Genomic DNA, 25413 nt, shown 5'->3' with positions numbered 1-25413 from the left:
TTCGTATCTCACCTGTCATTCGTCCTTTCGGCAATCTTTTACTTCTCGACAAATACCTTGTTCCAGGTATAGATACATGTGTCAAGTAACTGTTTACAGACCGTTATGAAAATATTGAGATTTTGCCGAAAATTAACAGAATGTATGTTTACACTCCTTTTCACATTGTTATGTTATATTACATCTATATATATATATAAGTGTTTAGTTCTTTGTTTCTGCGATAAACATTTGTGCTAAAGAAGTTAAAATGAAATGAATTCCAAATTGAATAGTTTATTGCACCATTTTAGTAACTTATAATTGATAACTTGAAAGGAAAATAACGAATAAGATTTTAAATACAGACGGCTTCGATTTTACTGAATTAAGTCGAAGACAAGTAACGAAACAATTAAACGCACGTAGAAAACGCTTATTTAAACAAGAACAAACGTATTTACATTCCTACAGAAGAGACTATTGAATTAACATGTATATATATAACGACTAGAACTTATATTAACACGTATAACGGCTCACAATATTTGTTAGTCACTAAATTCGAATTAAGTGTCCATTATACAATACATGATTCACTATTTGATTTTCTGTAAAGCTAAATAAACTAAACCATACTGCCTCCTAAAATGCAGATTTAAATTTCTCTATTTGGAGTGATTATCGCCGTATAATGAATCCCCATCGGTTCTGGTAGAACGTTTAATTTTATTGCAGTTGTACCACTGATCCTAACCCATTATATTTCACTATCTGATCTCAAATGCTAAACTCACTTTAACATGAACACAATTAGGATTTTTGTTATTTTCTTACTTAAGATTACCTTAAATAACCATGAATGATTTATAACAAAAAACTACGGAAATTTGATTTTTGAAGACCCTTTCTTGATTTCTTTTCACCGTAATAAAATAATTAGTGTAACTATCAGATATATACATACTGATTCCGATCCCTGTGGATACCTGACTTAATTATCTTAGTTTCCCCCCAAATAATATAAACTACACGTTGAGTTAGACTCCGGAGGGGAGGGGGAGGGGGGGGGGGGGGGGGGGGGGGGGGGGGTCTGGGATGAATGACTAAACAACGTGTCAAGGTTTTATTTAATCACTCTGACACACTTACGTCCGAATCGCCTGGCCAATATGTTAGTTATTTATATAGTTCAAAAGGTCAGTCGGTCCTCTGATTGTACAAGTAAGCAATGTACAGTTATATATTTTATGTGTTAGTATAGCTAGTATTAAAAACGTACTACTGCTTTTTGGCAAATAAATATGTTTTAACATTAAACTAAGCCTAAAGCATATGATCTGTTTGACAAATGTATGTATGCAACGGAATATATAATATAGATATATTCAACTCCATTTTTCAAAAATTCTTTGACGGACAACAAACACATGAAGTCGAATGTTATTGACCTTAGTTAATCAAATCATTCCTAATGATATATATGTATAAGTTGATTGAGGTCGTGCGATGCTGTTCGGTTAGAATAATTTGTTTTCAAATAAAGAAATGTTCGTTTTTGTCTCAAGAAACAGACGCGTTAATTGAATATATTTCTTATGAGAAAATAACACTTCAACATCTTTCAAGTTAAGGAGTTTTGATTAGTTTTTTATAAGGGAAGTTTTCATCTGATAATTGATTTTCCTTGTGGCTATTTATAGTAAAGTAATGAAATTAATTACACATTTTCTATACGCAATTTAGGTACCTCATGATGAACGCAAGATTGCATATTCAGGTTTTGTGGACCAGTTGGTATTGTTTAAAGATATTGTTTTGGTGAATATATTTCGTAAACTTGAATTAAACTATTTCCACGGAAATTGTGTGCGATTTAATTAAACTAGAAATGTACTAATATTTTATGGTAAAATCATATAATTATCGCAGTAATAAGTATATATTTTTAGGGATGGACAACTTTATTTATCTATTAATTTACTAGAATTAACAAGTTATCTTTACTGACTTGTACAAAAAATTTAGGAAGAAAAAACGGTTTACTCATGCATGCAAAATCATCAATATTTACTTTCGTTCAACACAAATAAACAATTTTGAAGGTGTTAACTTCACTCCCTGTAAACAACACAGACAGTGATCATTATCGATAATTCGTACACCATCTCAACATATTTACCGAAAATATTTTCGGTGTCTTCAATGAAGTAATATCATATTGATGGACATGTTCCACACGTGGTTGAACCTGTCGCGTGGGTTTGTAGAAAGCCCCGTGGATAGAACGGTTTGCGAAGGAGTTGCTGGGACAAAAGTTAGCCCCTTAAGGTATCAATAACGACAAAGAAAATCTACGTAAACACGCGCCCGCGCCTTGTTTTTGTCGAGATGAAGAGGGATTATTGCAATTAAAGCATAGAAACTTGTTCCATTTACAAAAGTGTGAACAGGCCGGCTGATAAGATTGATTTTATACCGTTTTCATGTTCAACTCGACTACAATACCAATAAAGATGTAAAGATCAGAGAGAAAGTAATCACAAACATATAATTTACAAAAATATTGATGGTTGTAAAATAGTGTATGAAATCTATATGTCGGAAGTGTTGTAGCAACATATTTCAAAACCGTTTCCTATCCGATATCATTTCACTTAAATTTACTGTTGGTTTTAAATTTTTCATCAAAATGTTGACGAGAAAGTATAAATTCCACCAAATATTGTTTTATTGATTTTTCGACTACTTTTCACACTCAGAAATTAATAATAAATAAAAGATCAAAAGAAGACTATTTACAGGAAATGGTACATTTAGAAATTGAGATTATTTAAGGAAAATATATCTTTAATCCGAGTTTTATATAGCCATTGTATAACCAACTTACAATAGATATAATAACTCTTTATTACTTGCTATAAAAATTGGGTGTGTGGCAAGTCGTAAAATGAATAAGTAAAATTGAACGCAATGCTATTACGTAAAACTCACACGATTTTAATGGCGCCTTATATCAAATTTATTGCAGGATTATCTTCTTCAAATAAAAAATCAAATATCTTAAAAATGTTGAGTCAATGAAATGGATGGGTGTGTTAGGAAATCGAAGGAAACATGTTACAGATGAATTTCGGCTTGGAATAAAGAACAGTAATGAAGAACTTCTCAAAAAGTATTTTTATTTCAATTAATGAAATCCGGTTTACACATCAAACGTTGTCGGAGGTTTTAGATGTGAAATGAAATAAAAATCCGTTTCAGTCTTGTTACTAAAGAGTAGCGAGGTGAACTTTGATGATGGTCGCGCGCATCGATTATACATTAATTTTGAACGTGGTTGTCATGACTACTGCTTCCTTTTGCCACCGTCCGGAGTGTCTGTGTGGCCGACCCATTAGGGTGGCCATTAATTATTGGTCCATGGTGTGCCCGTCAGAGCATCACGAGATCTCATTGTCTCCCTACCTAACAGTACAAGTACCGTATCAGCGAGGATATCGAGCATCCTTTGGTGTGATGTAAAACGTGGCTTTTCTTTCAGACAGGAAAATATGTAGAGAACTTCACTATGGATTTTTTTTTTATTTCGACGCATGATTTGTTGGTTTAGAGAATCATTGATATTCAGCGTTTGTTTGAAGAATAATTCTGAGTTAACCGATTTTCTATTAATATTGAAATATGCAAAATGGCAAAGTTTACATAAATAGCAGTTACGACAAAGATACTAGGAACTTTATCAGTGTAATGCGAAAATGCATACAACATTTATCATTATTTTGTCGTAAATTCCAACTTTTAAATTTATGGACATATATTTCATCCAGCACGTACAATAAATGGAAAGCAAAGAGCATGAAAAACAAACATCACACTATACACTATTTAGATATATACTAAAATATATAATGTTACAGAATATTGCAGGCGATAGTCCACATAAAACTGCCACCGGTCGACCATCTATCGGCAAAATGTCCATAACACTTCTGACTGGTGAAGGTATGGAGATAGAGCTCGAGCTATCTTTCGACTTTCACCTTAATAGCCCATAACCAGTCCTTCTGACAAATAATTATTTATTTTTAAAATCCTCTTAAACATATTCATATATTTTTTGCGTGAATTATCACACTTTTTGATACAGAGTGGATATTTTTATACAAGTAAACAGTAAGTAAAGTATAAGTAACCCCTATTAAACATGATTATTTTTATACTGAATTATTTACAAGTTAACGTACAAAACTATTGTATAATCATTTGTACGGAGGATGTTGCTGGAGTGTATAATCTGGTTTTGTAAGATAGTAGTGTATGTTTACATATACTGCGTAAAATATTGAATTAGAAAATTGTTTATCGTCGCTAATATATTCCCGATGAACAATTGTTTAGAAGAGTCTTCGATAAATTGACATGTGCATTTTTGCTTACACTTTTGGAATAAATATGTTATATCTAAACATATTTAAACCTCTTTCATTTACCATAACCAAATAAATGTTCTAAAAATCGCAGGATATATACACAAATACGATGTCAGAAAAAATATACGTATCGGAATAAAAAAATCCACTGATATCTGTAATTAATTGTCTTGATTTGCCCCCTAGACAATTACCCTGATGAGGAAGTCTGTTTGATTTTCACAGCAAATATCTAAATGTACCTCCATTCTCAGCCTCGTCATTTTTTTTTAAATCAATTTAGAATATATTCTATATATAATTAGATATATCACAGCAATTAGTTTTCCGTATTAATTGCATGTTATTTACATATTTTATCAGATGTTTTATCTATCCCCTGTTGTAGTCGGAATATACTGTTTACTATGTTTCCAGTATAGTTTCAAACGTAGCTCTTCTCTTCGAGAAAAACATTGACAAAATGTTTGAAAAGTTTATCATGAAAGAGTCCTGTATTTGTAATACAAATCGGATTATATTTCCGAGATGATGATTAACATGATAGTATACGTCCGTGATCAAATATTAGGTTTTGTCTAAAATCCTTTTCCCGTGTTTTTACAGAACATTTATTAGTAATTGTCAAAACTTTTTGAAATCGTTCAAAACTTGCTATTTTATGAAATATATATTTTGACCTATGTTATTTTGATTTTCAAAATATATATGTGATATCAAAATATATGTGTGATAACACCATAGTGAATCACAGTACCACTATTTTGATTTTTGCATGTTTGCCTCGTGTTTATATGTTATGTAATTACAACCGTTCTTCAGCAGTTGCTTCCGCAGTCTAATGTTAGGTTACATATCTTTTTATTAGCACAATGTATCATGTGCACTATGTGTTGGTGATACGAAGATATAGATTTGAATTTCCTGTCGTAGTTGTACCGAGAGAAATATATATTGTAAATACATATAACATAACATTGCTATGTCCAGACTGCATGATAAATATCAGTATATTTACCCGCTATATATAGATATGGTGTGTATATGTGAATATTTTTTATATCATTTTTAATGTTAACTCAATATTTGTGAAAACTTTTATTTTATTTAATTATTTTATATATTTTTTTTAATTTTGTGGAGAATTTGAAAGGACTTTTTCCTTGTTTTCACTGATAGAATTTAAATATATCTTTCATGCAAATTAGTTATTAATATACTACCGTGAATGGGGATATATGCAAAAATTGATCAAAAGATTCCAAACAATACATTTATAATAATGTATAAAATGATTGCAATTTTCAACAGAGATCTCTTCTTCAAAGTGAGCATCTTATTCACAGATACGGTAGCCGGTTTATATTTATCGCAAGACTTAAGAGAAATGGAGACTTCGTCATAAAATCTTGCGCATGCGCATCATTTGATCGACCGTACCGCTACAATTGTTTTACTGTGACATTTCCCCCCTAATTTGCATATGTAAACATTTTGACAAATCATGAATAATTACATCTAAAATAAAAAATATTTTATGTTTAATGTTCATATCAATGATTAACTTAATCCCCTTATTTACTGATATTTAATGAACCACACGATTGGGTGGTTTTTATTAAGTAATATGTAAATAACTAAAGATTGACATTGGATCAGCCATTGCTGAGAAATGGTGAGCATAAAACGAGATCGTGTTACATTGTATATAATAAATATGTAGCCCTGGTTTGTAGGTAATAGACATTACTGTTACACCTGACGAGATCTCACCTTTTTGTGGCCGTCGATTACACGTTTAGTTGTTACCCCATCAAACTAAACATTACCGAGTATTTAGGCTGGGGGATTATAAACATTGCTCCCACTAATTACCAATTTACTCGACGGGATCTGCTATATTGGACAAATAAATCCGGTTATTTTCTCCTGGTGAAATAAACAAATTCGCTGGAATCAGAATGCAGCGTGTCTTTAGATGTGTCTAGAATTCATTCTTTTTTCCAATAGAAACGTAAAATATCCATGAAAATGTTGGCATAACCTTCGAATTATGTTTTGGTAGAAAAGCCTTGACCAAAATCAAATCTTCGACGCATAAAGCTAACATGAGATAGGTGAAATAAGTGAGCGAGTGAAATAGCAGTACAGAGGAGGACATTATTGTTGTTTAACCTTACATATCTTCTATTATTCAGCTTTAATATTTACCATTGTAAGTAAATGCAATTGGACACCAGCAGAAGCTGTCCACAATGCATAAAGCGACATTATACAGCATGGCCGTAGTATAAGAAGGACCCGTGTTTATTATATTATTCATAATTACTTACATTAATGTAAACATCACCAATAATAACGAGAGGTTCAGCATGTGATAATTAAACGGATATACGCTATCTAAATATATTCAGATTATGTAATAAATCAATTTTACTCACCAAAATAAAAATATTTGTATATGATATGGTTAATAAGCAATATGATATTCTATATAGATTAATATTCCAATATGTTATATCGATTATATCATTTTTCAGTGGAATTACCATATTATAAAAATAGAATAAAACAGTCAACACAACCATGCATATATTTAATTAACATGCATCTGTTTATAAAATACATTAGTTGTTCTTCTTTAGTGTTTTGATATAACCAATCTATTGTTTGTAAGTCATCTGCTTCTTACAATGAAAATAAATGTTAAAAACAAGGTCAATGTTTTGTTATTTGTCCTGCTACACAATGAATGAACATTTTCCTATACAAGGCCGGTGGTTTGGTAGCTGTGTTATTGTTTACGTGTCTCAAGATCGTTAGTAGGGGTGTACATTGATGACCAATGTCCAGTAGCATTGTCTTGTTGCAATAAGACACCCATTTGTCATAGAAGACAATCTTGAAGCGTGTGTCTGATTTATAGCCCGTGTTCTGTATAACTGGACATCGAGATTGACCACTGTCTTCCCGCAGCACTGTCCAGACTTGGCCGGCTTTAGTATGATTTTATTGCCTTCCAATTTGTACAGATGATAGTTAGAGTGATCAGTTCGCACTATAACTCTAAACAATTAACGGGAAACAATATCACAGTATGTCAACAAAAACACCATTGTCAAATAGAGAGTCCACTTAAATATAGCCCGTAAACATCAATTGTATATATAAACAAAAATGTATCAAAACAATGTTGATAGTTCGTTTATTTTGTCCTGATCTCACTATACAATAAAAAAACAAATGAAATGATATTTTATCTTAAATGTTGGTATAGCTGTAAATTGAATTTGATATAAAATAATTTCCGGATAAGTATGATTTCAATGTTTATTCATCATTTATACACACTCATATATAATTTATATAAATAAATCGAGGAAATATGGTATATTTCTATCTGGGTCAAACATGACTTACACAAGAACAAATATACTTGAATCAATTGCTAGATCTATATTATTTATCTATAAACACGCTTACTAGATCTTCGATTTAGTCTCTTACTTTCATTAAATAGCAGTCATAATAATTAAATTTACGTATGTGCAATAATTCATATCATAAATAGAAGGCAGTCAATGACCGTTACAGCCACTTGTATCATATGTATGTGTGAAATTCATTAAAAATGGCATATCTTCAGAGCATCTAAATTTGAGGTAAAATTACCAAAATGCTGATCACATACATAGATTTATGAGCTGATAACATTTATTATTCATTTAAAATCTGTATTAAAATCTAAATCCTGAATATATCACCAAACGGCGTAACAAACGATTACAATTATAACATTCCTACAGCGTTTGAAAAAAAGATATAATTTGAAATTAATTTCAGGCATTTTAGTACCTGCACCTTTAATACATTTCAGCTAAAACTAGCAAACACAGGTACATTCTGTCTGTTCAGTTTACGATCAATTCTACCGTTGAGTAAATGTGAACATATTAAAGCTCATCTGTTATCATTTCACCCAGACATTTGTTTTGTGAATTGATATTTGTTTTAATTAAATAATACAAATACATTATGTCACCGCAGTGACAACACTCTAATTTATCACAGACAATAAAACATTTAAAATTCCAATTTCAAACAGATTAACACAGAACGACTAAAGTTTACTTTGATATAAGATCTAAATCTCATATGATCTCTGGTAAATAAGCGGGTTTTTGTGATCTTTCAAATCGAAAACGATCGTTATAGAAATCCAACAGGGAAAATAGTATTCACGCTGGTTATAACAAAGGCCGGACAAAGCAGATACGTAAACATAGACACACCTCTGCTTACAGGTTCGTACGATGCCAGCGAGATAATAACTTAACAATTCATTTCTTTTGACTTGTATTAAGTGTTTAATTTTGTTTCATTTATATCTAGCCTTTCACTAACGTCGCCGAAAAGTGGAGCTTTTATGAACCCGAAGTGTTATTCAATAACCGTCCGTCTTACTAACGCACAATTTAACTTGAATATCTCACCGGGGTGCAAGAAAAAAGGTTTTCTTTTCACAGTTACCAAGCACCGTCAGGGTTAACATCCTTCCATCTTCAAAGCGAATATCTGTAGAAAATAAAAAATATCATACAAAATAAAAATCTAAATTATTCAGTTTTTCTCGTGAAGCCTCCTTGCATAGTCAGTGGAGTGTTAACTTTATAAAACTGGGGCGATCTGTGGTTAGAATATAGCCTATACTAGTACGTACGAGACGTGTAGAGTGTGAATGGGGATCACTCAAGCATGGAAATATAGACCAGCCCCCTGGCTAAATATTTATCAGTCATCTGTTTCACGTCAAAAGAATGCTTTTAAAACCCTGTTCCACAACACTGCTTATTTTTTCTCCCGATTTTAGTGGCCCACTAGAAAATAGTATTTCACATTATAATAATTCTAATATATTTATATACTCGCTATAGTCCAACAGTTTTGCTATACATTCTTTCCAATTTCAGGAAAAACTACGACAACCTATTATTCCACATCAAAGGAACCGACCGATCTACGTCACGGGGCAAAACAGAATCAATTAGTCACGTGGGACGTCGCTCGCTTCTGATTGGACACAAGTAAAAGTCACATGCATAATGTTCTGAAGTGAAAATGGTAGTTGTTCAGTAGTGGGGGTGGCTACCTGACTGACGGTGTATGTGCAACGATGTTCGGCTAAGTCGTCACTAAAACACAAATCATCGGAATACAAGATAAAAATATAAGTGTAGCGAGGTTATGAGTTCCTATCTAGGAAACCTACTGCCGGCACACATGGCTGCTAACGCTGGACATTCGGATGTGTTCTATCCACGAGCGGAAAAATCACTGGACAACCATCATTCAGGAGGATATCATACGACATCGACACACAATATGTGTTATGAAAATGAAAATTCAACATACAGTATGGGTAACTACAATTGCTATCCTATGTACGAGAGATTAGACTCTCAGAACCAGATCCAGCCTATGAACCTTGTAGCTAAACAACAAGGATATTGTCCCGGTGGAAACGGTAGCATATATCCTTATCAAAATTCACACAATTTTAGTCATTCTAATCATTTGCATGGGATTTCACCTTACCAGGATGACCGACCGAGCTGTGTTAAAACTGAGGAGGGGTGTATCCCCACCCCTCCACCTACCTACCCTTTACACGAACAGCACCAATCTGTGGGACAGTTACCCTCAATATCAGGGCAAGAACTTAACCCACATCATCCACATCTTTCCACAAATCCCTCATCAATAAATGGAATTTCTCAACAAAATATGGCAGTTTATCCATGGATGAGAGCAGCCGTTAATGGAGGTATTGTATTTACTTTTCTTATGTTTTATATTTGAAAATGCAAATAATAACAGATAAACAGAATATTTGTAGGAACAAGATGAATATTTTATGTCACTATGCGATGCCGAGTCATCGAGCTCCCCTGTCGTAAATCAACTTAATGGTTGAGTTAATGTGAGCCGAATTACACATGCAGTAAGGCCTAGATGTATAGCCTAAACTGTGGTTTCTCACCACCTCATAATATATATACATTGTACTAGCCTTCAACATTTCTCGACAGGATACAACATATACTTTTAAAGCCCTAATGTTGTGCTTCCTGTAAATTGCCCTTTCAACGCCATGTTCTAAACCCCTTATGTTTTATGAAACTGTGTTTGACACGGAAATGTGAGCTATTTGTTTTTTCACGGCTGAGAAGACGCGGTTATAATCGTACACCAGGCTAACCCCCGGTTCATTGGAGATTTGTATCGCGCGTTATAAATGTATTATTTCACTAGCTAGGAACCGTAACATCTTCACACACAAGTGACCTTAAAATGATTTCCGAGGGCTGTCAATAACGGCATCATTTGCATAAAAGGCAATGCCTCTCGGTCATTCAGTGTCGCCTCATGTGTATTTGTTGACAGATGTGATCGTTACGGTAAAACAATTTAAAAATTATCTCCTATTTATTTTCATTTACTGACAAGCAGCATTTGTCATGATAACACAGTTATGTTGACGTTTTGTAATAAAACTGTTTTGCAAATAATTTCTAATTATTGTTTATATATATTTTATTTTACTATTGTACGACAAACACTATAATGATAAAACGAGGTTTTATTACGTATCGTAAAGATCCATCTATTGTATTAGTTATTATGTGTAAATAAATTTAAAATAAGAAAATATATTGACTTTGTATCATCAAATTACAATGTTGATATTCAAGTAAATTGGGATGAAAGCCTTACCTGAAGTACTGGTATTGAAATATATTTAAAAACAAAACAACAAAACTTTAATGTCTACTGGAGATAGTTTTTAAATCTAAATGGTAAAATATTAGTAAATTTTATTAGGAATAATTCATTTTGAATTTTGTCAATAAAACCTTACCTGTTATTAATTAATGCATATACATGTATACTTGCTAATATTTTGTTTGATATGATACATCATCATTTTAACTGGCTCATAGCTGTAGTTGAAGGTTTTTATGATCGTTTCACTGTCTTGCGCTATATAAATCTCGCCTAAACTCGGAACTGAAGCATAAAAAGTCACCATTAGGCCATTAATTCGTCATAAAACCAACCAGCATAATTCATATCCCTGTTCATAAGAAAGTAGTTATCCTACTTTTGTTTCGGACTTGTTCGGGACAGGAGGCGTGCACAGTAATTCAGTAAGTTTGTAACTCGCTCATTACCACAGACGTTTATGGTCAGTCATGGACTGTTTATGAGGTGGCAACCCGGTTTTTACGACCGCCAACCTCTCATGGTATTAACACCAGATTATCACTGACCCTTGGCCACAATACACAAATGGCACGACAAAGGAATGTTTGAGGATTCTAAAAATATGAAAATGAATGATTTAGAAACCGTGAAATATTTTAATTGATTCATGGGGGTGAGAACTGGTTGATGAACCAGTCTTCACATCCAAATGTCTGCACATGTTGTAGGTACTCACTCAGCGCCCAAACTGGTAACATACTCATTTGCCTTTGAACAAGCTATTAATATTTTAATTGATTTATTAGGACCGAACTGTTTTACGACTATAAGTGATTCCTCAGTACAACGAGAAAGAAAGCATTTAAGAATTTTTCCCGTTTTGTAAACAGTGCATTTTAATTTTTGTTTTGTTAACATGTTTTTTTTTATTGATATCTACATATTTTGCACCATATTCTCTCAAATATCACGATATGATGTGGTTGAGTTGCAAAGTAGGATACCAAATAGATCATTCTGAAAGGCCTATCTATGACAAAATAATTTATGATTATTATATTCCCTAGTAAAGTGTAAGAAGGGTTTATCCATTGTGTAAATATCCAATAAATGTCTCATTTTATGAACAAATATTATTTATATATTATACAATTCTGTTTATATCATATTGCAAATTTCACTGCTACTCAAAACAAGATCAAAAAGATAGTAAATGTTTTAATTTACCTAAGTCTTCTTAATATATTTTAATGTGAATAGCTTGGATTCAAATAACTTGTCTAAAACAGGTGCATTTTATGTTTACAAAATATGTATAAAACATGCATAATCGTGTATAAATTATGAGCTATGCAAATTTCAAATCTGATATGGTGATTATTTAAAAACATGAACATAAACTTCATGCAAATACAAGTAACAATCACATTAATAATAAAACGAGATTTATCCTACTTGTTAAAAGATAAATTAAAGAACATTATATGAAATGAACGAGAAAGTTTTGTCAAAAACTACTATTGTGATAAAAAAAATATGAAATGCTCTTTATGAACACATTGAAATACATTTAACATACATGTAATATGCTTGCAGGTTGAAATACATTTAACATACATGTAATATGCTTGGAGGTTTACATGTTTACAATTTATACAGAAACACAATTTGACAATTTTGAGTCTTAGGTACGCAGTATAGCATTGGTGAATGTTTTCTTTTCTTTTATCACAGGTAAATTACTCTTTATATCTTTTCCAAAAAAGACTGATAATTATATTGAAGGTCAATACAGCTCATACAGTTGTAAAACAACAATAATACAACATTTATGCAGATTACTTTTCTAGCTTCTATTTTATTTTCTTCTACAAAATATTCAATTATTAAATTGATGTGTAGTGCAAGTATGGAAAAAATACAGAGGAATATCTTAAACATCTTGTATTGAAAATGACCTGAATAATATAATAACAAAATTATATGAATGAATATCCAATATAACATGACAAGTCAAACTATTGCTATGTATACATATATGTAATTCTCCTTCACAAAGATCTAGTTTAACAATAATTTTATTCAAAATTCATTAAAATATACATATTTTTTATTATAATATGGGTCGGAAAACAAGCTTAAAACTTATATTTATTCCTTTCCCAGTTACATTACAAAAGCAAACGAATCTTCATTAATATATCAATATATGTAATGCATGATATGCTCCCCAGTATATCCTATCCTAAAGTTTGACACGATTTGCTATAAAGGGAAATGCAATTTATTTATAAAAGACCTGTTGGTTTGCCGTTAAAATTTGAACATAAAATAAACATGCAGAATAAATAATAAAACATCACGCAGAACTTATTATTTATTTAAAGAAAGTACCCAATAATCTGCTATGAATATAGTTCAACCTAATGCAATGTCTTCTAATTAAAACCGCTGCTAATAATATCATTAAGTTATGTATCGATATAGTGACATAGTACATGTCAGCATAATTGATTGAAGAAAGTTCCAAAACGATTGAAGTTGTTGTGTAAGAAATTGTCCTGAGTTTTAGATGAAGTCGGTAGCTGTCACCTACAATCATTGACTGAATATAACTACCAGTAAATCAGACTTTGATTTGTAATTCATTGGGGAATAATGTGTCCCAAAATGGTAAATAAAACAGGTGGACATTTTAAAAAATCTAGTTTTTATGTTGTATTAATTTTTTGTTTTTTTGCAAATAAATTGTCCACATTTTCTAAAATCTTAATTTTATCCTAATATACATTTATTATGTCATCAGCAAGTTCTTGCAGTTTTTATTTTTCAAACAGAAAAAAACCCTATTTTATAGTATGAATTGAATTGTCTACCATGTAGTGTGTGATAAGCAGTTAGACATATGTTGACTAAAGTGAGTCAATACTTTCTTATAGTAAATATTGTTACCATTTTTTTTCTATATTTTGGGAAATGATTTATCAGGTATTTATACGGATAAACATTTGTTGTTAAATATATGCATTTTATCTGAAAAAGTAACTTTCTTGGAAAACATATATTGTATTAACATTGAATATGGATGGTTGTTAGGGTGTTTATTTCCAATAAAACATCCTCATAAAATGATAGAAAATACCATACTATTTCGTTAGAAAGCAAGAGTGGCCATTAATATAATATGTTCTAAAAATACCTAACATAAAAACAACATTAATCATAATAATATTTTCAGTTACAGACAATAGGTTTTTTTTTATATGAAAATTTGCAATTTAAACTAAGACAATGTTTTTTCCTAAACCTTCATTGACAATACAAACCTGAACTTGTTAAGTAATATGCTGTATGACAATAAGATAAAAACGTATGATGTTACGTGAAATTTTCCATGGTACAAACATATCAATCAAAATATAAATGATCGAGAAGCATTTATATCTTACGTAGATTTGCATGTCAGGTTTGACAAATGTAATTCAGATCTTCAGTACACCCGCGCGCTCGAATTCCACGTCGTTAATATAGCAACAAATACGTTCTGAAGAAAAGCATTTGATTAACCGCTGATTCAACAAGTTGGGACGATAATCTGTTTTTCAAAAACCCAATATGGTTTTTGAGGAGACGGCTGTCCATACCCCACCTCGACAATCGGCCCGAGCCTGTCTTATTCACGTGATGCAGTTCTTCTCTCTGTGTTTCCTATCTTATTCTCATTACAAATCCATTTTTTAACTTCATGCCTGGTTGTTGAATATTTAGAAAGCCTAAATTACCGTCATTTTGGCGATAAACCGTAGGAAGTACGGCAAACAAACGGTTCGTATTTTAAATCTGCTATAAATAATGTTACATGAATTGAAATCAAAGGTAAACCGGAGCCACATCTTACTCGAGCGATTTGAACCTTTTTGTGGACAATCACATTTAGATGTTTTAAGGACGTGTTTCTCCGCCTCGGAATCTCCGCGCCGTGCCAAGACCTTAGCGTATTCACTGGGTCGTATGATCCTATTCTCACCTTCTCAAGTGTTCTTTTGAATATATATTCTGACTCAAGGGACTGATATGTTTAAAGAGAAATGTTATTTGAGGCGTGTGGTGTTGTGGTTTTCTCTAGGTGTGAAGATGATATAAATGATTCCGTGGTGACTTGAATGATATATTTTATATAAGAAGTATCTTGTCCCTTTAACATCACTAAGGTAGGATTAAGTTTGGACAACTCCTATTCCCATTGGCGAGAGCATGATTTAAGGATGATCTGCCAACGTTCCGTCATAGCACAGTGTCCAAAACTGCTGTTACATTACTTAATATTACGCCTCATAATTAATAAAGTAAACAGTCAAGATGAAACAAAGAGTGTAAAATACTTTTAGAAAACAGCAACAAATCACGACCAAGAACTCGATATATTAACAATGTTACTGACACGATGTCTCCTAAAACTGAAGACAAAGGAAATTTATACTAATACTTAGAAACCAAATGCTAAATAATTATTTTTTATCAAAACACGTGATCCGGATTCCATTACAAAGCCAATATAAGGTTTACTAAATTTATTGACTACCGGTAGTCTCAGGACATTCTATTGTCAAATGATGTAAAAATAATATTGGCAGTTCCCGTATCGATCCCCAGAGAACACAAGAGAGCTTGGTTCTACGTGTTACTGAACTAGAAATAGTTAACTATAAACAACACGCTAATGGCCAAACGAGTGAATCTGAAGGTCCATATGCCGACAGTGATAAAACGTAAAGGCCATATAGGGAGAGCCACTGCCAGCTGACCGGCGGGGGTCGCTACGGTGCTGCGACAGATTGTGATGACTTATCGGTAGTGTAAGAGAGATATATTGACGTACTTTTTCCAGTGGACCGCGGTCAATATTATCGCAATAGGCCAAATAGAAAGTACATTTTCACTTGGTTTTGATCAGAAGACAAACTCACAATCTCATTAATAGCTTGGAAATATAATATATATGTCTGTTACGACTATCATAACAAATGCTTCAAATCATATTGTGTTCTTCGATTGAGTATAGGGAAAGCAAATTTCCTTGAGGACTGTAAAGAATATCACTCTATTACTTTGGGATAAGGCTACCTTACTGTTAAATGAAAGAGAGAAGATGTGCTATGATCATTAGCATCTGTCTTACTTTGCCGTATCCCCCACGCCACGCCCACATCAAAGTACGATGTACAAACCAGATTGAATTAACGAGCAAAATACAAATATCAGAAATAATTAACTAGGCTTTCAGAATCATGTCCCAATTTGATTCCAATGAATGATGTAGTGCTTAAAAGCCATCATACACCAAACAAGTAGTAGAGCTTATAGAGAAGCATCAACTATAATGCAGATGGCAAAGGAAGCGTCGACAGAACGACCGGAGTAAGTGTGGAAGAAAACAGGTGTTTGCTATTAATGATTTCCCCTTATTCCTAAGACTGAGTAAGGGACACACGTTAAATTAAAAAAAAAAAGTGTTTGTTTCCCTAAACATGTTGCTACTTATCCTTCATAACGAACTGTTGGTATTTATCAAAAATGCATTACCGCTGAGCAGGGTTACCGGAAGTTATTCTTAGTCAGTTATGCGTTTTTTCTCTCTTTATCGCCAGTAGTTGACTGTGATACTTGAATCAAAGTAGTTAGATATGTCATGTTTCATACTCAAATCTATTATACGGGAACTAGGCAGTTTATCAGATGTAAGAAAGATGTGTTTCTTGAACGAGGAGAAAACTTCAACAAGATTTGATGGATTCGTTGAATTCTTCATCAATACGTCTCCACGTTGGAAAGCCGTATTTGTATATAATTTTCACCATGCTTTACTTTAAACAGGAATGTATGAGATATATGATATCTCTAACACACATTTTTTTTTCAATATATCAACCCATTAAACATTGACAATAAACGTTTTTATAATCCTGTACAAACAAAAGAAATCGCTTTCACCCATACAACAATATATACCCTTTACATTCTGCCACGGCAATAAAATCAGCACAAATTATAAGCTTTGCTCCTCAGATACAATTGCTTCACGAAATTTCTGTAACGAACGCGAGCTTTTTGTAACACTTTAGTCCAAATCAAAGTCAAAGACAACCTTCAAGTTACATTGTTCCAGAGTATCAGTTAATTAAATATTAGAATTGTAAATATAATCAGCGGAGCGAGCAAGTTTACAGACTATATAACTGATGTAGCGCATTAAAGATTAAACAAAATCAGTGGACCTTCCCATGGAACTAGATATTGTTTCGTCACACATCGCTACAATATCGGCACTCATCCATATCAATTCTCCTTTCATAACACTGTGTCTCGCTTTCGTGTTATAGGACATCAACAGAAAAGAAAATATCCGTGTGTGTGTGTTCCTATTTGATTGGATATTTTAGTTTGAGAAAAGCAGATTTGCGTATGATAATCAGTGAAATCACATATACATATCTTATAAAAGAGAACAACGATGTTGGCGACGATAAAAACAATAGTGTGTATGTGTTGTGACGAGTGGTAATAACGGATCAGATGAGCCGTCAATATTACAGTTCTCTGTATAATTATCACGTGCCCTATATACCTTCCAGTGGCAGATTTGTGATTGAAAAATAAATGTACATGTATATCTTTTTCCTGAAAATGAAATCTAACCGTTTGCAAAATTGTATAATTAAATGTGCAATTTACTTTGACAATCCTAAAGTCACCAAAATAAACGCACCCCCCCCCCCCCCCCCCATTCAAAAATAAAATAAAAAAAAAAAAAAAAATAGTAGAGAAAAAAAAAGACATGGATTGTACGGTTTGCTAGCTTTACTGTCCTGGTACAGAATTAAGACATTGCAGTTTTGTACAATTTCTGTGAGCTGTTATTCATTAAAGTGTATGTGGCACTGTGAGTTACGATCCCCTTTCACCCCATGGTTCCGCACTTTTGCGTACTCATTGACGTCGTAAACTAGACAACCACTCTAAAACTGTGTCTTATAGTTCTTACGTTGATCTTTCGAAAATGATTACGCCAGGAAGTAAACCAACTTGCTCACATCCAGGACGAGTTCTTTTCTCTTGAGTGTTTATATTACGAAGTAGGACGATGCTCATAGGTAACGTATCTGAAGCACATCTCCAATATTTTGATAATAGACTTTATTTTATTTACATAAAAGTACTTGTCACACGGAGTAGTTGGGTTCTTAAACGGTATGGGGAATCCATTATAACGTCATTTTAAAGTAGGTCATCGTGTGAAAGTCTTCGATATGCTGCTGTTCGCACCAGAATGTTATCATACATTGCAAAGGAAACAAAAATCGCTTACCTTGCCTGATTTATTCGAATTTGTTAACGTAGCAAATACATGGGGTACAAGTATGATACAATCGATTTTGGAAAGGAAAATATATAAAACTACACGATCTTTACTCTAGAACTAACATCATTTAAATAGTTGAATAAAGAAATGTAAGCATTTCTTTATTCTCTTTATCTCGCTAAAAGTGCGAACGACACTGCTACTTTAAACCTATTTGTTTATCTGGAATTAAACGTTATATACGCCGTGTGAATTAACGTCACTGTTAATTCAGTGGTTGTCACCTGAATGTTTGTCTGTGCCATGACATGGCGACATATATATACCGTATTAAGTCATTTCTGCACGGATTGCAATTAATACACAGGTAGGGGACATTCTGGTTACGAGGACAAATATTTGTATATGTGGCAAACGAGATAATTAATTTACGAGTGTGTCGGCGAATGGTGACGAGGGCGTTTAGTGAGGCACCTTTCTTTCTGTAAAAAAGAAAAACAATGACTTTCCGTTGCACATGGAATAGATGGAAATTTCAAAACTGCAATATTTCAATAGTTAGGTTAAAAACTTCAAAAACATCCATTGGCATTTCTATCGAATTGTCGGTGTTATCATATAGCAGCGTCTGACGAATGCGGGTGTATTTTGAGAATGGTAGGATCGATTTGCTAGGAGTAACCTTGAGTTTGGGGTTACCACTCATATTAATTTTTTTGGCTGATGAAGACGTGTAGGGGTTGGAGTGTTAGCATCCTCGCTAGATCATATCAGCTGACGTTATACATCGCTCATCATATATGAATGAATGCGTTTACACAAATTACATTCCCGTGTGTTCAGTAGCATGGTGTTCAGTACTACAGTATCCCGCTATACTTCGGTCTAAGGAGATGCACTCAAACGACTTTTTTTTCCATGACTGGATCGAATAAATATTGTCACTAGTAAGATGAATTACGACTTAACACTGGCACAGTTACCTTTACCTTTGTGCCAACGTGTTTAAAGCCGTTCTTACATTTCGTTTCTTCAAAGAAGCACTGTATTAAGTTCATCCAAGGGTCGCTACCAACAGGTTCAAAGACCTGGAAAGGGCTATCATTTTGTTAGAGATTATCTTCGCACCCGCGAGACTCCGTTTACACGTTTGTGTCCCGTGGGATGTAAGGGAGGGCGAACCTCGTGTTTCCGAAATTTTAGTACGAAAAATCGAGACCTGCTCTCTCTTATTTTCCAAGGGGCATAACCGAGGGAACATAGTGTCATGGGTTTTTAACGTTGGTTTAAGGTATGTTTTATGTGTAGAGTTGTTATTTCTAGATAAACAGACTGTATAACGTGTACGGCCTAGGTGATGCGACTTTGTCTAATTCGACTTTTGATTTTCGCTACACTAATTTATAAACGAGATCCGGTTTGTTTCTCTTGTCCAACATCCTCAATGGTATGTTTTTGTAAAAGATCTATGACAGAAGCAATATATTTCACCAATAAAATTTGACAACGTTGGCATTACACTTAAACGTCGTAACTATTTTAAATGTGACCCTTGCGCTCTATCAAACATCGGAATCAAATGCAGTTCTGTCGGTTGTGGTGTCTGTACCGTAAAGGCTGTATTGATTGGGGAAACGTGAGTTCCGGCCCAGGGATTAGATGTAACGATACCGTAACCATTTTGTGCTTTAGAACAAGTCGTAAACTGTTTCCTCTACGCTTGTCTCGCCGCTATAAGGCGTCTTCCTAGTTAGAATGTTATATACGACGATGAGACAAGGATAGATACGTGTGTGGTGTTTGTGACACTAGGACTTTGTGTACAGTTGTGACATACCCATATCATCATTCATGCATAAACATATGTATCTTATCGCACGATCAAACGTGTAAGAGAAAATAAAGCAAGATGCATATTTTATGAAGATCGTAAATTCAGCTGAAAGTTTGTGCCACACATTCTCATTCATGCTCGTTCGTGTTTGTAACATTTTTAAGGTGAATCTCAAAGTAAGGGGTAAAACGCCAGTCTCTTTTCACAACCCGGTCATGCGTGGAACAAAATGCAGTCTCTGGTCGGTGTGTCCTCCCCTGTCAACATGTCCAGTAAACCGAGTCGTCCCAAAGGACAATTTATCAGTCGATATCGTGCCAATGCCACGTGCATCATACCTTCATGTTAAATATACATGTGCGACCCATTAGCTCGGAACGAGATGTTGACATACCCGGTACCCGTAACTCCATTGTGTCAATGACCGAAACACTGGAAATTAAAGTAAACAATGCAATCGTGTCAAAAATGCCATTACCATTGACAGTTGTATGAAATATTTTCTGTTGCGAGTAGAAAAATGAAAACACTACATCATATCATAGTGTCGCCATATTGGATTAAGTCCGCCATTTTGGATATAGCCGTGACAAGGAAACAATATTACGACAAATTCATAGTCAGTGTTATCTCGAATATACATTGGGCATACATATATAGTTTAGGCGGTAGCTAAATTCCCCGCTCGCAGAGTAAACATGAGAAATGAGGGGTCTGGATAATTTAAACTCTTGTATCAAAGAAAAAGTTGACTATGTAGCAAATGCGAAACCAAAAATCACTTCAAGTCACCAAAACCGACGATATCATCTTATTTTGTCAATTGTTTACATTATGTTTTATACCTTTCTATGGGGTACAAATCGCGAGTGAATCGCAAGGGAAGTCACTCTTGAAAAAGAAAAGACAGTACAGTCATATAAAAATTGACGTTTTTGATAATGATATTCATATGTGTTTACAAAGCTGGCGAATTAAAAATACAGATTAGAAAAATAACTCAAAACTGATTAGCTTCAATTTTTGTCACTTTTAAAAAAATATTTTCAGTAAATATGTCGAAAGCTTTAATATGCAATTTGAGATAATAACGATATGTCTGTAAAATATAATGAGGTGTAATGAACAGACTTATCCAGTACACGTGAAACTTGTTTCGACTACATGTTGCCGGTGATGCAAAGGATGATTATGAGAATGAATTGTTTCATTGCTCCGTCCGAGCTCTGGGCGAATGGTGAATCATGACTTTAATCCAGAACCGTTGTTTTGAAGTGGTTCTATGTGATAACACAGATGATATATGTGATTCCCACAGCTGATAAAACATCACGTGCATTCCCGACACCCCCTTAAACCACCCCATGGACCGATCCATGGATTACGAAACCGCAAATATAACCGGAAACGCTACCGTATTTTAATGATATCATGAACATCGTATAAATTCGCATGTGATGAATTCATTTTTCATGCATTGGATTATTTGTCATTAATGCACTTTTCTGTTTCAATCAGATCTGGCAGACGATTCCAATTGAAGGAAGAATTACATACATAGTCATTTCTGACAGCATGCATATAATCTAACACATTGGTGTCAAGCACGAGATTTATTACTAGTTACAATTACAGAACAAAATGGTTTCGTGTTAATACTGGATCCTGGAATTCGACACCTAGACAACCGAACACCGTGATTGCTGGACGAGATATAAAACCGTCTGTTTTACTCGTGTTTATTTAAAGTAATGCTTTAAAAATATAGAGCATGTGGTAACGCATGTCTTTAAAAATCGAATTTTCAAAATTGATTCTCGCAACAACCGCTGATATGTGACGTCACACCTGTTGTATGACGTAGCTACAGGTGGTGTGCCAGAGAGGGGTGGTATTATATACCACTATACGGTGTTATGTTAAAGTCTTTTGACACCAGAGGTTGTCATAAAACTGCAGCAAAAGAAAAATTAATACATATCCATAAAATTGCAGCTTTATGTTTCGTTTATGTCTGACATAGTGTCCCTCTTGGTGTAAGCGAACATTTACTGCTGTCATGCTCTGTAAAATTTCACATGAAACCATTTCGCCAATGGATTTAATTCATATTTGGAAGTTTTATGACGATACATAAAAGTTATATAAATGTTTTAAAATATAGCATGATAAATTCCTATCTGTTATTGAATCGTGAGCTCTGAATGTTTAGCAGTATGTAAGATTTTCAAGCTTGCGGTGTCGGAAAATCTTTTGGTGTTCGTCTTCTTGTTCACCATCATATGATGATGGTTCTGACCAATCCAAAGGTTGTTCTGACCAATACAAACCGAGGTCTGTTAACACAACTGGTACGAGCAGCTCTCTGCTGGCTATTCAGCTTGGCCAAAGGACTGATCAGCCGAATGTCTCCAATGGCACCGAATCGAGGTCACGACATTTCAGTGTGATATCACTTTGAAAAGGTCATACTTTGTCTCATCCGTTGGCATTGTCCTTATAGGATACCAAGGTAGAAACATAAGTGGGGATGAAAAACTCTAAAACAACTAAGCAAACCAATACGTCATTTTTCAATTCGAAATTATGTGTATGGGTTTATCAGCATGTTACCCTAATATATTAAATCTTCAACGGTGAAAAAAGGAAAGTCACTGGCCTTTGCAACATTTCGATGTGAAAAAACGACTGAGTATGAACTGGATATATACATCTACACAGGACATTGATTCTTGTACCGCTCCTCACTTCTAGGTCGGGAGCGGCAGACCGTATCTGCCCGATAGGTATGGGACACTAAATCGATGACTGGCTCAGATGGCGATCTCTATGTACGTGACTTTGCAGCTAAAGTGTCGAAATTATTTTTGTCGGATCGGAAATCTCGCGTTTTGCATTGTACTAGTTTTTATATATGTAGTTTTCATCTACTGCAACTTCGCATATCCGTTATCTTGTGTCAAAGGGAATTTTAAAACTATCATTTTTACTTTTTTTTAAATTGAATTCACTTAGCCGTCATGAAAATTGCATGCCTGACATCGTGGAAGAATGCAATACCCTTGAACGTCGGCGGGTTTGTAGGAAGCGATTACAAATGGTTTAAATTTCCCGTTTAATGGTAGTTGGTCGTAGATTTAACGTCTTATTTCACAAAGATGGTTTTTGTACCTCAAACAAAAGAAGAGTTCTAATTTCATCAGTTAGTCCTTACTCTGACTAACTTTCTAAGTGATTCTGTAAACGTTAATTATATAAGACTAAGAAACGGTTCTATTAAATAAATACTTTGGTAGCACAGCAGGAAGCTTATTCATCAAACCGCTTGTCATAATATCTTCTCTTTCATGCAACATGAAACCATGCCGGGAATAATTTCACAAATTACTATATCTCGCTAGAATGGTCCGCAAAATTAAATCTTAACGCAGATAAAATAATAAAAATAATCAAATACCTTTTATACAATATAAAAATGTCGTTTTATGCTATCTCAACAGAGTTACTGTAGGGGAAATCAGCATGCAGCTGTGCTGCGTACTAGTTTCAGGCCCACAAGACACCAGAATGTATTCAACTAGTGTCTTAGTGTCAGAAAGGGGGGAGGACACTCTCTTTCAGAATCCCTCTAAATCGGTTCAATTGTTGAATCATGAATTAATAACGAATGTTCTGCATCCTTGCTCAACGTTTTATTGTTCCTATGCCTGATCAGTAACTAAAAGGACATGGGCTGAATTTTTGTCTGTGGATCTTTGGTCGCTGTAGTCGAATATCAAGGTGCTCAAAGAACTTATCCATGATGAGCATAGCGTATGCAAACACTAAACGTATAATAGACTGACACTCGTACGTACAGGTAAAGTTCACGCCGGGTCGGGTCCCGCCCCTCGGGGGTGGGATTGGGTTGGGAGATGGGGGGGGGGGGGGGGGGGGGGGGGGATTGGGGGTTACGCATACGTGCAGGCACAATCTAGAGGAGCCATAAAACACTAGCTTCTTTCACCCTATATTATTCAGGTTTTATTGCACGTGGATGTTGAGTTGAATGTTAACTCTGCTGTGTTATACTGGCTTCGAGTTGGTCTGTAGTTATATCAATGGGCTAGTTCTAGTAAATACACTACAAAACAGTCTGGCAAGTTTAATCGTGTACTCATCGAACCATCCCTGATATTAACACGCGGTATCCATCGATCCATGAGCAGATGTAAAGACAATGGCGTTCATCGTGTAAATCAGCAGTTCCGTTGTAAAGGCAAAAAACAACGTCCGTATCATTTAGTACCGCTCAGGGAAAATCAGCCTCGGTGGAATTCAATTCTGTTTTACAACTCTTGTTTTTTCATCGTAGCATAAAACAAAAAACTTACGAGATGTGAACGCACAACAAATCAAGAAAAATTGATTATGAAATATTTTGCTTTAACAAAGATCTATGTTGTGTCCTTTATCATATTGAAACTTAGGCAACAATTTGTTTAAAGCCATATGTTTTTATTATCAACCAAGATCTACGCGGCCTTGAAGACTAAAAGTAGATAGCGGTTTGCGCATGTCCATAAATAATGTAACTCGCGTATAGAATGGATGTCTAATTGAATTCGTGTATAATATACCACACGTACACATGCGAGAATCGAGACACGTGCATGCAACACAATTCCAATACAACAAAGCCAGGAAAAACTCACAAATCATAGGCATTTGTAGGCGTGGAGATCTGCTAACATAGTTATGCAACGATGCTCATTATAACAATGACTTTTTTCTATTGTATGCTCTAAGACATGTCTTTGTCTGTTATACTGATACCAAGTCCTGTCGTTAAATATGGCGTGCTATTCTGTACTGAACCCTGGAGTTACTCAGGGACGTGTTATTACCCAGTTTCTTGATTATATGTGGAGCTGTCTTTACTTGTTAATCATTGCCAAACGTCATAATATTTATTATATTGCACCTCGAAGATGTGACCACAATACATCTGTTCTACTCGCCATGATGAACGGCTGATAGTCACCACATAACATTGGTCGACA

At 34.1% G+C, this 25413-nt stretch overlaps 1 protein-coding gene across 2 annotated transcripts in view; it reads left to right on the top strand.

The window, feature by feature from the left end:
* LOC117321757 (homeobox protein Hox-D4a-like) overlaps nucleotides 1-25413 on the top strand; it is a 97803-nt gene that overhangs the window by 63475 nt on the left and 8915 nt on the right. For both annotated transcript variants that reach the window (XM_033876274.1, XM_033876275.1), the window contains exon 4: nucleotides 9383-10236. In XM_033876274.1, the coding sequence (XP_033732165.1) occupies nucleotides 9657-10236 (580 nt within the window). In that variant the 5' untranslated portion in view covers nucleotides 9383-9656. The remainder of the gene's footprint in view (nucleotides 1-9382; nucleotides 10237-25413) is intronic.

This window comes from Pecten maximus, chromosome 2 (genome assembly GCF_902652985.1).
Source record: "Pecten maximus chromosome 2, xPecMax1.1, whole genome shotgun sequence".
Taxonomy (NCBI): domain Eukaryota; kingdom Metazoa; phylum Mollusca; class Bivalvia; order Pectinida; family Pectinidae; genus Pecten; species Pecten maximus.
Note: the sequence above shows the minus strand (reverse complement) of the source record. Positions and strands in the feature narration are given on the sequence as shown.